This window comes from Heptranchias perlo, chromosome 2 (genome assembly GCF_035084215.1).
Source record: "Heptranchias perlo isolate sHepPer1 chromosome 2, sHepPer1.hap1, whole genome shotgun sequence".
Classification (NCBI taxonomy): domain Eukaryota; kingdom Metazoa; phylum Chordata; class Chondrichthyes; order Hexanchiformes; family Hexanchidae; genus Heptranchias; species Heptranchias perlo.
Window position 1 is genome coordinate 23,381,499 of NC_090326.1, and position 16,161 is coordinate 23,397,659.

The window sequence follows — 16,161 nt, forward strand, 5'->3', positions numbered from 1 at the left end:
ACTCTACTTCACGTAACTGTGAACTTCAGTCTCTGCTATAGACAATTATGATGTGGAGATGCCGGTGATGGACTGGGGTTGACAATTGTAAACAATTTTACAACACCAAGTTATAGTCCAACAATTTTATTTTAAAATTCACAAGCTTTCGGAGGCTTCCTCCTTCCTCAGGTGAATGTCAAGAAATCCTCGAACCTCTCGCATTTATAAATCACAGAACAATACCTGGTGATTACAGACAGTCTTTTCAACTGCCCGTTGCCAAGGCAACCAAAGTGTTCAGACAGATAGGTGTTACCTACAGGGCCACCGAATATACAAACGGCCAGAACAAAAAAAAACAGAGAGAGAGAGGCAGAAACATAGAAACATCTGGAAGGAAAAGACAGCAATTGACCCGTTATATTAAAAACAGATAACTTTTGTTCGCTGGTGGGGTTACGTGTAGCGTGACATGAACCCAAGATCCCGGTTGAGGCCGTCCTCATGGGTGCGGAACTTGGCTATCAATTTCTGCTCGACGATTTTGCGTTGTCGTGTGTCTCGAAGGCCGCCTTGGAGTACGCTTACCCGAAGGTCGGTGGCTGAATGTCCTTGCCTGCTGAAGTGTTACCCGACTGGGAGGGAACCCTCCTGTCTGGCGATTGTTGCGTGGTGTCCGTTCATCCGTTGTCGCAGCGTCTGCATGGTCTCGCCAATGTACCATGCTTTGGGGCATCCTTTCCTGCAACGTATGAGGTAGACAACGTTGGCCGAGTCACAGGAGTATGAACCATGCACCTGGTGGGTGGTGTCCTCTCGTGTGATGGTGGTATCTGTGTCGATGATCTGGCATGTCTTGCAGAGGTTACTGTGGCAGGGTTGTGTGGTGTCGTGGACGCTGTTCTCCTGAAAGCTGGGTAATTTGCTGCGAACGATGGCCTGTTTGAGGTTGGGTGGCTGTTTAAAGGCGAGTAGTGGAGGTGTGGGGATGGCCATAGCGAGGTGTTCGTCATCATTGATGACATGTTGAAGGCTGCGGAGAACATGGCGTAGTTTCTCCGCTCCAGGGAAGTACTGGACGACGAAGGGTACTCTGTTGGTTGCGTCCCGTGTTAGTCTTCTGAGGAGGTCTATGCGATTTTTCGCTGTGGCCCGTCGGAACTGTCGATAGATGAGTCGAGCGTCATATCCCGTTCTTACTAGGGCGTCTTTCAGCGTCTGTAGGTGTCCATCGCGTTCCTCCTCATCTGAGCAGACCCTGTGTATTCGCAGGGCCTGTCCATAGGGGATGGCCTCTTTGACGTGGTTAGGGTGGAAGCTGGAAAAGTGGAGCATCGTGAGGTTGTCCGTGGGCTTGTGGTAGAGTGAGGTGAGAGAAAATGCACAGGACCTCCAACCAACGCTATACACCAGATACAGCAACGACATTTTCTTTCTATGGACCCACGGCGAGGAATCACGAAAGAAACTACATGATAACATTAACAAGTTCCATCCCACCATCAAGTTCACCATGGACTACTCCTCAGAATCAGTTTCTTTCTTGGACACACGAATCTCCATCAAAGACGGGCACCTCAGCACCTCACTCTACTGCAAGCCCACAGACAACCTCACGATGCTCCACTTTTCCAGCTTCCACCCTAACCACGTCAAAGAGGCCATCCCCTATGGACAGGCCCTGCGAATATACAGGGTCTGCTCAGACGAGGAGGAACGCGATGGATACCTACAGACGCTGAAAGACGCCCTAGTAAGAACGGGATATGACGCTCAACTCATCGATCGAAAGTTCCGACGGGCCACAGTGAAAAATCGCATAGACCTCCTCAGAAGACTAACACGGGACGCAACCAACAGAGTACCCTTCGTCGTCCAGTACTTCCCCGGAGCGGAGAAACTACGCCATGTTCTCCGCAGCCTTCAACATGTCATCAATGACGACGAACACCTCGCTATGGCCATCCCCACACCTCCACTACTCGCCTTTAAACAGCCACCCAACCTCAAACAGGCCATCGTTCGCAGCAAATTACCCAGCTTTCAGGAGAACAGCGTCCACGACACCACACAACCCTGCCACAGTAACCTCTGCAAGACATGCCAGATCATCGACACAGATACCACCATCACACGAGAGGACACCACCCACCAGGTGCATGGTTCATACTCCTGTGACTCGGCCAACGTTGTCTACCTCATACGTTGCAGGAAAGGATGCCCCAAAGCATGGTACATTGGCGAGACCATGCAGACGCTGCGACAACGGATGAATGGACACCGCGCAACAATCGCCAGACAGGAGGGTTCCCTCCCAGTCGAGGAACACTTCAGCAGGCAAGGACATTCAGCCACCGACCTTCGGGTAAGCGTACTCCAAGGTGGCCTTCGAGACACACGACAACGCAAAATCGTCGAGCAGAAATTGATAGTCAAGTTCCGCACCCATGAGGGCGGCCTCAACCGGGATCTTGGGTTCATGTCACGCTACACGTAACCCCACCAGCGAACAAAAGTTATCTGTTTTTAATATAACGGGTCAATTGCTGTCTTTTCCTTCCAGATGTTTCTATGTTTCTGCCTCTCTCTCTCTGTTTTTTTTTGTTCTGGCCGTTTGTATATTCGGTGGCCCTGTAGGTAACACCTATCTGTCTGAACACTTTGGTTGCCTTGGCAACGGGCAGTTGAAAAGACTATCTGTAATCACCAGGTATTGTTCTGTGATTTATAAATGCGAGAGGTTCGAGGATTTCTTGACATTCACCTGAGGAAGGAGGAAGCCTCCGAAAGCTTGTGAATTTTAAAATAAAATTGTTGGACTATAACTTGGTGTTGTAAAATTGTTTACAATAGACAATTACGTCATCGAAGTATGCGCCTGCATACCGGGTATGAGGCCTCAACACTTGGTCCATGTGTCTTTGGAAGGTGGCTGCAGCCCCATACAATCCAAATGACATGAGGTGTATTGGTAGAGCTGCTCAGAAGCCGCGAAAGCCGTTTTCTCTTTCGCGGACTCTGTTAAAGGGATCTGCCAGTACCCTTTGGTCAGATCTAAGGTGGTGAGATCATTGGCTTTCCCCAATCTCTCAATCAACTCCTCCACCTGGGGCATCGGGTAAGCATCAAATTTAGATACCTCATTCAGTTTCCGAAAGTCATTACAGAAACGTCAGCTGCCGTCGGGTTTCGGAACCAAACCAATGGGGCTACTCCATTCACTATGTGATTCTTCAATCGCACTTAGTTTCAACATCCTCTTAATCTCCTGGATAACCTCCCTCTGTTTGGCTTCAGGGACTCTGTACGGTCTTACCTTTATAGTCACCCAGGATGGCGTCACCAGGTCACGGCAGATCACCCTCGTCCACCCGGGTCGAGATGTGAACACACTGTGGTTCTGACCTACCATATATTGAACCTGCCTATATTGATCCTCGGCCAGTTCACTAGAGATGAACCGTTCTTTGTACCTTGACGTCAGGGCCCCCTAGCGGTTCCTCCATCACTGCGAAGGCCTCTCTCTCCCTCTTTCCATGGCTTCAGGAGGGTCATGTGATATATCTGTTCAGACTGCCTTCTCTGAGGTTGCCTGATCTTATAGTTCACTGGGCCAACAGCCTCTATAACCTCACATGGTCCCTGACACCGTGCAAAGAGCTTGCTTTCAGGTGTGGAGACAAGGACCATAACTCATTCGCCTGGTCGGAACTTCCTAACCGCAGCCTCTTTATTGTACTGGGCTCTCTGGTTTTCCTGCTTCTTCTCTAAATGAGTCCTCACCATGAGCATAACCACCCCAATTCACTCCCTCGCCTTCACTATGAGTTCAATAATATTATTGGAGGAACTGTTTTGTTCCACCCATTCCTCTTTAGTGATGTTCAGGATTACGCGAGGCTGTCGTCCAGGCAGCAGCTCAAACGTGGACAATCCTGTAGAGGACTGTGGCACCTCCCTAACTGCAAGCATGGGATAGGGCAGTAGGGTATCCCAGTTTTTCCCATCCTTATCCACAACCTTTTGTTAGCAGACTCTTGAGGAACCTCTCCACAAGGCCACTGGTTTGAGGATGGTACATAGAGGTCCTTAGACTCGTAATGTGGAGCAGGGTACAAAGATCTTTCATCAGTTTGGGTACAGGTAAAGCCAAAGTACTACTCCTCTGTACCCAACTCTGGAGCCGGACTGGCGGTTATGGAACCTACCCTGGTAGCAAGTATATGTTAAAGTTGTATGACGGAGAAGCTCCTTTGCCTGGAACGCCCTGCCTGAAAGGGTGGTGGAAGCAGATCAATAGTAACTTTCAAGAGTAAGAAATCTTACAACACCAGGTTATAGTCCAACAGTTTTATTTGAAAATCACAAGATTCCGGAGACTTTCTCCTTCGTCAGGTGAAGTGTGAAAGGGTGAAATCCCACACTTCACCTGATGAAGGAGAAAGCCTCCGAAAGCTTGTGATTTTCAAATAAAACTGTTGGACTATAACCTGGTGTTGTAAGATTCCTTACATTTGTCAACCCCAGTCCATCACCGGCATCTCCACATCACAACTTTCAAGAGGGAATTGGATAAATACTTGAAAAGGAAAAAAAAAAATCAGGACTCAGGGCAATGGGACTAATTGGAGAGCACTTTCAAAGAGCCTGCACAGGCGCGATGGGCCGAATGGCCTCCTCCTGTGCCGGTTATCATTGTCCAAGCCAGAGTGCCAGCTGCAGCCTCCCAGAAGCAGGCGGATGATGTATGGGAGGGGGGAGGTGGGGGGGGGTGTGAGGGTATCCGAGGGATGGGGGCCGCCGTCCGTCTCCGCCTCAACTTGTGTTGTTAGGCGCTGCCCTGGGGAACCGCTGGTGGCTGAGCCGAGCAACCCGCCCCGGCAACAGCCCAAGTTCCTCCCCCTCTCTCTTCTCTCTCTCTCTGAAGGAGCTGCGATTCTCCCCTGGAAGCGGTTACGGGAACCTGTCACGGCAGGCAAGGGTTAAAGAGGAGCAGCGCTTACCCTCCGACATCCGCCGCTCTCTGCCTGAAGCCGCCGCCGCTCGCTGCGCAGTCTCCATGGTGACGGCGGATGCCCCGTCTCACCGCGTGCACATGCGCGTGCTTGGGCAAGCGGGCGGGGCAAGCGGGCGGGCGAGAAAGTGCGGGGCGGGGCGGGGCGGGGAACCCGCCTGGCGAGGTGTGCGAAATGCTGGTTTGGAATTTTTCTCCACCCTGCCCCAAGGGTACTAAAGATCAACCTCTCCTCCAATCTTGGCCAAACAGACCGTTGGAAATCTATCTCTTGGAATGTTAAATGTTACTAGTTGTTTTCTTGTGTTCTGTTTGCGTACATTTTACAAGGGGAAGTAATGCAGAAATCTGAGGTAAATTGGCTCATATTTTCATGCTTTTAGGGAATAAATCCATTAATGTAAGAATCTAATCAAGATTCCTTTAATCCTTTAACTTCTAATGTCCAACTAATTTTAATTATTAGGCTGAGCTAAACCAACCTTCCTCATCACTAAAATAAGTAAAAATAACCAAATATAGAGATCCAGTGCTAATTTGTTTTATCCTGGGTGTTAGTGTAAATTGCATTGTGTGTCATATTTTAGTACTCAGTGTGAGATACACTATTCTTATCGTCTCCACATAAAATCTTATAGATTCATAGTATAGCATCATAGTATGGTAAGCACAGAGGCCATTCAACCCATTGTGCCTGGGCCAACTCTTTGAAAGAGATATCCAATTAGTCCCATTCCCCTGCCCTTTCCCCATTGCCCTGTAAATTTTTCCCTTTCAAGTATTTATCCAATTTCCTTTTGAAAGTTACTATTGAATCTATTTCCTCCACCCTTTCAGTCATTGCATTCAGATCATAAAAAGATGTTTCTTCGTGACCTCTCTGGTCCTTTTGCCAATCATCTTAAATCTGTGTCCTTTGGTTACCGACCCTTCTGACTCTGGAAACGGTTTTTACTTATTTACTCTATCAAAACCGTTCATGATTTTGAACACCTTTATCAAATCTCTTAACCTTCTCTGCTCTAAGGAGAACAACCCCAGCTTCTCCAGTCTCTGAAGCCCCTGATCCCTGGTACCAATCTAGTAAATCTCTTCTGCACCCTCTTCAAGGCCTTGACATCCTATTATTCCTATACTTACTAGCAAGTGGCACTGGTAATAATCCAGAGATTACTACCTTTGAGGTTCTGCTTTTTATTTTCCTAGCTCCTGAAACTCTGACTGCAGGACTCCAACCCTTTTCCTACCTATGTCATTGGTTCCCACATGGACCACAAGTTCTGGCTGTTCCCCTTCCCCTCTCAAAATGGCCTTTACCCTGGCACCAGCGAGGCAACACACCATTCGGGACTCACATCTGCGGTTGCAGAAACGCCCATCTATCCCCCCCGACTATCAAATCCGCTTTAGCAACTCCGCTTCTGCACTTTCGGGTACTCCCCTATGCAGCCGAGTCCCCTACAGTGGAGTGGATTTGCTTCTGTCTGCATTCCCGGAGGTGTCATCATCCTCACTGGTATTCAGCACTGAATACTGGTTTGTGAGTACCACACTCCCAGGGGATTCTTGTACTGCCTGCCTGTTCCTCCTAGTCTGTCTGGTGGTCACCCACTCCCTCTCCTCCTGAACTCTCTATAGTTGTGGGGTCACCACCTCCTGAAACGTGCTATCCAAAAAACTCTCAACTTCCCGTATGCACTGTAGTGACACCAGCCACCCCTCAAGCTCAGAAACTCTGAGCTTGAGCTCGAGCAGTTGGCAGCACTTCCGGCACATGTGGTTTTCCAGGACACATGAAGAGTTCTGGAGTTCCCACACAGCACAGCATGAGCAGGCGACGGGACCCAGCTGTCCTGCCATGTTAGCTACAGTTATTTATAAAGGTTTTTTTTAGCATTAAGGCAATTTAACTGTTTAGCTGACAAGAAAAACATTAAAATTCGAAACACTAAAAAGACGAACCACGAAAAAAAAACCACAACACGAAACACTAACCAACAAGCTAAATACTTATCTGGAGCTGATCCCCACCACTCAGGCTTGTGTCGTCATGTCACTTTTCTATTTTTCCGGTCCCACTCTCCCCGCTTTATTCTCTCAGATCAGGTCTCCCCACTTCATACTCTCAGATCCACTCTCCCCACTTTATACTCTCAGATCAGGTCTCCCCACTTTATACTCTCAGATCCACTCTCCCCACTTTATTCTCTCAGATCAGGTCTCCCTACTTTATACTCTCAGATCCACTCTCCCCACTTTATTCTCTCAGATCAGGTCTCCCTACTTTATACTCTCAGATCCACTCTCCCCACTTTATACTCTCAGATCAGGTCTCCCCACTTTATACTCTCAGATCCACTCTCCCCACTTTATTCTCTCAGATCAGGTCTCCCTACTTTATACTCTCAGATCCACTCTCCCCACTTTATACACTCAGATCAGGTCTCCCCACTTTATATTCTCAGATCCACTCTCCCCACTTGATACTCTCAGATCCACTCTCCCCACTTTATACTCTCTGATCAGGTCTCCCCACTTTATATTCTCAGATCCACTCTCCCCACTTGATACTCTCAGATCCACTCTCCCCACTTTATACTCTCTGATCAGGTCTCCCCACTTTATACTCTCAGATCCACTCTCCCCACTTGATACTCTCAGATCCACTCTCCCCACTTTATAATCTCAGATCAGGTCTCCCCACTTTATACTCTCAGATCCACTCTCCCCACTTTATACTCTCTGATCAGGTCTCCCCACTTTATATTCTCAGATCCACTCTCCCCACTTGATACTCTCAGATCCACTCTCCCCACTTTATACTCTCTGATCAGGTCTCCCCACTTTATACTCTCAGATCCACTCTCCCCACTTGATACTCTCAGATCCACTCTCCCCACTTTATAATCTCAGATCAGGTCTCCCCACTTTATACTCTCTGATCCACTCTCCCCACTTTATACTCTCTGATCCACTCTCCCCACTTTATAATGTCAGATCCACTCTCCCCACTTTATAATCTCAGATCCACTCTCCCCACTTTATAATCTCTGATCCACTCTCCCCACTATATAATCTCAGATCCACTCTCCCCACTTTATACTCTCAGATCCACTCTCCCCACTTTATACTCTCAGATCCACTCTCCCCACTTTATACTCTCAGACCCACTCTCCCCCACTTTATACTCTCAGACCCACTCTCCCCCACTTTATATTCTCAGATCCACTCTCCCCACTTTATACTCAGATCCACTCTCCCCACTTTATACACTCAGATCCACTCTCCCCACTTTATACTCTCAGATCCACTCTCCCCACTTTATAATCTCAGATCCACTCTCCCCACTTTATACTCTCAGATCCACTCTCCCCACTTTATACTCTCAGATCCACTCTCCCCACTTTATACTCTCTGATCAGGTCTCCCCACTTTATATTCTCAGATCCACTCTCCCCACTTGATACTCTCAGATCCACTCTCCCCACTTTATAATCTCAGATCAGGTCTCCCCACTTTATAATCTCAGATCCACTCTCCCCACTTTATACTCTCAGATCCACTCTCCCCACTTTATAATCTCAGATCCACTCTCCCCACTTTATACTCTCTGATCCACTCTCCCCACTTTATATTCTCAGATCCACTCTCCCCACTTTATACTCAGATCCACTCTCCCCACTTTATACTCTCAGATCCACTCTCCCCACTTTATAATCTCAGATCAGGTCTCCCCACTTCATAATCTCAGATCCACTCTCCCCACTTTATACTCTCAGATCCACTCTCCCCACTTTATACTCTCAGATCCACTCTCCCCACTTTATACTCTCAGATCCACTCTCCCCACTTTATACTCTCAGATCCACTCTCCCCACTTTATACACTCTGATCCACTCTCCCCACTTTATAATCTCAGATCCACTCTCCCCACTTTATACTCTCAGATCCACTCTCCCCACTTTATAATCTCTGATCCACTCTCCCGACTTTATACTCTCAGATCCACTCTCCCCACTTTATACTCTCAGATCCACTCTCCCGACTTTATACTCTCAGATCCACTCTCCCCACTTTATACTCTCTGATCCACTCTCCCGACTTTATACTCTCAGATCCACTCTCCCCACTTTATACTCTCAGATCCACTCTCCCCACTATATACTCTCAGATCCACTCTCCCCACTTTATACTCTCAGATCCACTCTCTCCACTTTATACTCTCAGATCCACTCTCCCCACTTTATACTCTCTGATCCACTCTCCCCACTTTATAATCTCAGATCCACTCTCCCCACTTTATACTCTCAGACCCACTCTCCCCACTTTATACTCTCTGATCCACTATCCCCACTTTATACTCTCTGATCCACTCTCCCCACTTTATACTCTCAGACCCACTCTCCCCACTTTATACTCTCTGATCCACTATCCCCACTTTATACTCTCTGATCCACTATCCCCACTTTATACTCTCTGATCCACTCTCTCCACTTTATACTCTCTGATACACTCTCCCCACTTTATACTCTCTGATCCACTCTCCCCACTTTATAATCTCAGATCCACTCTCCCCACTTTATACTCTCAGATCCACTCTCCCCACTTTATACTCTCAGATCCACTCTCCCCACTTTATACTCTCAGGTCCACTCTCCCCACTTTATTCTCTCTGATCCACTCTCCCCACTTTATACTCTCAGATCCACTCTCCCCACTTTATACTCTCAGGTCCACTCTCCCCACTTTATTCTCTGTGATCCACTCTCCCCACTTTATTCTCTCTGATCCACTCTCCCCACTTTATACTCTCTGATCCACTCTCCCCACTTTATACTCTCTGAGCCACTCTCTCCACTTTATACTCTCTGATCCACTCTCCCCACTTTACACTCTCTGATCAACTCTCCCCACTTTATACTCTCAGATCCACTCTCTCCACTTTATACTCTCAGATCCACTCTCCCCACTTTATACTCTCTGATCCACTCTCCCCACTTTATAATCTCAGATCCACTCTCCCCACTTTATACTCTCAGACCCACTCTCCCCACTTTATACTCTCTGATCCACTCTCCCCACTTTATACTCTCAGGTCCACTCTCCCCACTTTATACTCTCAGGTCCACTCTCCCCACTTTATACTCTCTGATCCACTCTCCCCACTTTATAATCTCAGATCCACTCTCCCCACTTTATACTCTCAGACCCACTCTCCCCACTTTATAATCTCAGATCTACTCTCCCCACTTGATACTCTCAGATCCACTCTCCCCACTTTATAATCTCAGATCCACTCTCCCCACTTGATACTCTCAGATCCACTCTCCCCACTTGATACTCTCAGATCCACTCTCCCCACTTTATACTCTCAGATCCACTCTCCCCACTTTATACTCTCTGATCCACTCTCCCCACTTTATACTCTCTGATCCACTCTCCCCACTTTATTCTCTCAGATCCACTCTCCCCACTTTATACTCTCAGATCCACTCTCCCCACTTTATACTCTCAGATCCACTCTCCCCACTTTATACTCTCTGATCCACTCTCCCCACTTTATACTCTCTGATCCACTCTCCCCACTTTATACTCTCAGGTCCACTCTCCCCACTTTATTCTCTCTGATGCACTCTCCCCACTTTATACACTCAGATCCACTCTCCCCACTTTATACTCTCTGATCCACTCTCCCCACTTTATACTCTCTGATCCACTCTCCCCACTTTATAATCTCAGATCCACTCTCCCCACTTTATACTCTCAGACCCACTCTCCCCACTTTATACTCTCTGATCCACTCTCCCCACTTTATACTCTCAGGTCCACTCTCCCCACTTTATACTCTCAGACCCACTCTCCCCACTTTATACTCTCTGATCCACTCTCCCCACTTTATACTCTCAGGTCCACTCTCCCCACTTTATACTCTCAGGTCCACTCTCCCCACTTTATACTCTCTGATCCACTCTCCCCACTTTATACTCTCAGATCCACTCTCCCCACTTCATACTCTCAGATCCACTCTCCCCACTTTATAATCTCAGATCCACTCTCCCCACTTTATAATCTCAGATCCACTCTCCCCACTTTATAATCTCAGATCCACTCTCCCCACTTTATAATCTCAGATCCACTCTCCCCACTTTATACTCTCTGATCCACTCTCCCCACTTTATACTCTCAGGTCCACTCTCCCCACTTTATACTCTCTGATCCACTCTCCCCACTTTATACTCTCTGATCCACTCTCCCCACTTTATTCTCTCAGATCCACTCTCCCCACTTTATACTCTCAGATCCACTCTCCCCACTTTATACTCTCAGATCCACTCTCCCCACTTTATACTCTCTGATCCACTCTCCCCACTTTATACTCTCAGATCCACTCTCCCCACTTCATACTCTCAGATCCACTCTCCCCACTTTATAATCTCAGATCCACTCTCCCCACTTTATAATCTCAGATCCACCCTCCCCACTTTATACTCTCAGATCCACTCTCCCCACTTTATAATCTCAGATCCACTCTCCCCACTTTATACTCTCAGATCCACTCTCCCCACTTTATAATCTCAGATCCACTCTCTCCACTTTATACTCTCAGATCCACTCTCCCCACTTTATAATCTCAGATCCACTCTCTCCACTTTATACTCTCAGATCCACTCTCCCCACTTTATAATCTCAGATCCACTCTCTCCACTTTATAATCTCAGATCCACTCTCCCCACTTTATACTCTCAGATCCACTCTCCCCACTTTATAATCTCAGATCCACTCTCTCCACTTTATACTCTCAGATCCACTCTCCCCACTTTATAATCTCAGATCCACTCTCTCCACTTTATACTCTCTGATCCACTCTCCCCACTTTATACTCTCAGAACCACTCTCCCCACTTTATACTCTCAGAACCACTCTCCCCACTTTATATTCTCAGATCCACTCTCCCCACTTTATAATCTCAGATCCACTCTCCCCACTTTATACTCTGAGATCCACTCTCCCCACTTTATAATCTCAGATCCACTCTCCCCACTTTATACTCTCAGAACCACTCTCCCCACTTGATACTCTCAGAACCACTCTCCCCACTTTATATTCTCAGATCCACTCTCCCCACTTTATAATCTCAGATCCACTCTCCCCACTTTATACTCTGAGATCCACTCTCCCCACTTTATAATCTCAGATCCACTCTCCCCACTTTATAATCTCAGATCCACTCTCCCCACTTTACACTCTCTGATCCATTCTCCCCACTTTATTCTCTCAGATCCACTCTCCCCACTTTATACTCTCAGATCCACTCTCTCCACTTTATACTCTCTGATCCACTCTCCCCAATTTACACTCTCTGATCCACTCTCCCCACTTTATACTCTCAGATCCACTCTCTCCACTTGATACTCTCTGATCCACTCTCCCCACTTTACACTCTCTGATCCACTCTCCCCACTTTGTACTCTCAGATCCACTCTCCCCACTTTATTCTCTCAGATCCACTCTCCCCACTTTATACTCTCAGATCCACTCTCTCCACTTTATTCTCTCAGATCCACTCTCCCCACTTTACACTCTCTGATCCACTCTCCCCACTTTGCACTCTCTGATCCACTCTCCCCACTTTATACTCTCAGATCCACTCTCCCCACTTTATTCTCTCAGATCCATTCTCCCCACTTTATACTCTCAGATCCACTCTCCCCACTTTATTCTCTCAGATCCATTCTCCCCACTTTATAATCTCAGATCCACTCTCCCCACTTTATAATCTCAGATCCACTCTCCCCACTTTATACTCTCAGATCCACTCTCCCCACTTTATACACTCAGATCCACTCTCCCCACTTTATACTCTCAGATCCATTCTCCCCACTTTATAATCTCAGATCCACTCTCCCCACTTTATAATCTCAGATCCACTCTCCCCACTTTATAATCTCAGATCCATTCTCCCCACTTTATAATCTCAGATCCACTCTCCCCACTTTATTCTCTCAGATCCACTCTCCCCACTTTATACACTCAGATCCACTCTCCCCACTTTATAATCTCAGATCTACTCTCCCCACTTTATACTCTCAGATCCACTCTCCCCACTTTATACTCTCAGATCCACTCTCCCCACTTTATACTCTCAGATCCACTCTCCCCACTTTATAATCTCAGATCCACTCTCCCCACTTGATACTCTCAGATCCACTCTCCCCACTTTATACTCTCAGATCCATTCTCCCCACTTTATACTCTCAGATCCACTCTCCCCACTTTATAATCTCAGATCCACTCTCCCCACTTTACACTCTCTGATCCATTCTCCCCACTTTATTCTCTCAGATCCACTCTCCCCACTTTATACTCTCAGATCCACTCTCTCCACTTTATACTCTCTGATCCACTCTCCCCAATTTACACTCTCTGATCCACTCTCCCCACTTTATAATCTCAGATCCACTCTCCCCACTTTATTCTCTCAGATCCACTCTCCCCACTTTATACTCTCAGATCCACTCTCTCCACTTTATTCTCTCAGATCCACTCTCCCCACTTTACACTCTCTGATCCACTCTCCCCACTTTGCACTCTCTGATCCACTCTCCCCACTTTATACTCTCAGATCCACTCTCCCCACTTTATTCTCTCAGATCCATTCTCCCCACTTTATACTCTCAGATCCACTCTCTCCACTTTATTCTCTCAGATCCATTCTCCCCACTTTATACTCTCTGATCCACTCTCCCCACTTTATACTCTCAGATCCACTCTCCCCACTTTATTCTCTCAGATCCATTCTCCCCACTTTATACTCTCAGATCCACTCTCCCCACTTTATTCTCTCAGATCCATTCTCCCCACTTTATAATCTCAGATCCACTCTCCCCACTTTATAATCTCAGATCCACTCTCCCCACTTTATACTCTCAGATCCACTCTCCCCACTTTATACACTCAGATCCACTCTCCCCACTTTATACTCTCAGATCCATTCTCCCCACTTTATAATCTCAGATCCACTCTCCCCACTTTATACACTCAGATCCACTCTCCCCACTTTATACACTCAGATCCACTCTCCCCACTTTATAATCTCAGATCTACTCTCCCCACTTTATACTCTCAGATCCACTCTCCCCACTTTATACTCTCAGATCCACTCTCCCCACTTTATACTCTCAGATCCACTCTCCCCACTTTATAATCTCAGATCCACTCTCCCCACTTGATACTCTCAGATCCACTCTCCCCACTTTATACTCTCAGATCCATTCTCCCCACTTTATACTCTCAGATCCACTCTCCCCACTTGATACTCTCAGATCCACTCTCTCCACTTCATACACTCTGATCCACTCTCCCCACTTTATACTCTCTGATCCACTCTCCCCACTTTATACTCTCAGATCCACTCTCCCCACTTTATACTCTCAGGCCCACTCTCCCCACTTTATACTCTCAGATCCATTCTCCCCACTTTATACTCTCAGATCCACTCTCCCCACTTTATACTCTCAGATCCACTCTCCCCACTTTATACTCTCAGGCCCACTCTCCCCACTTTATACTCTCAGATCCATTCTCCCCACTTTATACTCTCAGATCCACTCTCCCCACTATATACTCTCAGATCCACTCTCCCCACTTTATACTCAGATCCACTCTCCCCACTTTATACTCAGATCCACTCTCCCCACTTTATACTCTCAGATCCATTCTCCCCACTTTATACTCTCAGATCCACTCTCCCCACTTTATAATCTCAGAACCACTCTCCCCACTTTATACACTCAGGCCCACTCTCCCCACTTTATACTCTCAGATCCATTCTCCCCACTTTATAATCTCAGATCCACTCTCCCCACTTTATACACTCAGGCCCACTCTCCCCACTTTATACACTCAGATCCATTCTCCCCACTTTATACACTCAGATCCACTCTCCCCACTTTATACTCTCAGGCCCACTCTCCCCACTTTATACACTCAGGCCCACTCTCCCCACTTTATACCCCACTTTATACTCTCAGATCCACTCTCCCCACTTTACACTCTCAGATCCACTGTCCCCACTTTATACTCTCAGATCCACTCTCCCCACTTTATACTCTCAGATCCACTCTCCCCACTTTATACTCTCAGATTCACTCTCCCCACTTTATACTCTCAGATCCACTCTCCCCACTTTATACTCTCAGATCCACTCTCCCCACTTTATACTCTCAGATCCACTCTCCCCACTTTATACTCTCAGATCCACTCTCCCCACTTTATACTCTCAGGCCCACTCTCCCCACTTTATACACTCAGGCCTGCTCTCATCGCTGTCAGAAATCGGTTGGAAGTAGCCTTGTAGTATTCTGTCCTATGTAGGCATGCCTTCCTCTTTCAGATTTCCATTTTACCTCACAGTGCAGCTGGGACTGCTCTTATTCAAACACATCACATCAACACCCGTCGATACCTGGCTTCTAATCACCACAGGATGCGCCTGTTGCCACCCAGGCTTCATTCCTTTTATAAACAGGGTACATGAATATTCCACAAGTTCCTTCTGTATCTTTCCTTTCATAACTCCGACAGATTGGACTGCATACACGGGTAGTGGGACTTGTTCCCATTGAAGCTCCTATTCCTCGCCATTTCCACCACATCCCTTTTCCACGATTATCACTTACCTGTGTAGATGTTCTTTGGTTGCCATTCCCAGAATTCCTTTCTAAAACCTGTTTATTAATTACCGGGAGCATTTGTTGGTAAAAACGCTCAGAAGTCTTGTCACACAGACCGTTGGGTAATGTATCCTTGAAAAATCAAGAATTACAGGAAACAATTCATATCTTACATCATTATACAACCATTCGCAAGTTTCAAAAGTCACCAGACTTGTTCCTGGGTTTAGGGTTGGGCAGGCTGGCTTCCTAGCCTTGGTGCCAATTTCATTCTTTACTTAAAGGAATCCAACCCTGAATTTGTTAAATATTTGTGTCCCTCTTTACTTTAATTTCAATCCCTCTGATAGTTACCCGTGTGTTTGACTCTATCCTGATTGTTTCATTAATTAGTCGGTTTCTCTATGGAGCATGTGTCAGTGCCTTGGTTAAAAGGTTTTCTCACTCTCCTGAGCCACATTAACCACTTAATCTCCCACTGCATGGTCCCAA

The 16,161-nt window shown here is 47.0% G+C and overlaps 1 protein-coding gene across 4 annotated transcripts in view; it reads right to left on the reverse strand.

Annotated features, from left to right (window-relative positions):
* The window catches only part of LOC137333083 (uridine phosphorylase 1-like), a 78,686-nt gene extending 62,910 nt beyond the window's left edge, over positions 1-15,776 (reverse strand). For 2 of the 4 annotated variants that reach the window (XM_067997240.1, XM_067997205.1), the window contains exon 1: positions 15,676-15,776. In XM_067997240.1, the coding sequence (XP_067853341.1) occupies positions 15,676-15,701 (26 nt within the window). In that variant the 5' untranslated portion in view covers positions 15,702-15,776. Of the gene's footprint in view, positions 1-4,985; positions 5,051-15,675 lie in introns of those variants that run through there. The other 2 variants (XM_067997249.1, XM_067997222.1) reach the window with 2 other exon arrangements.
* Positions 15,777-16,161: the final 385 nt, after the last annotated feature.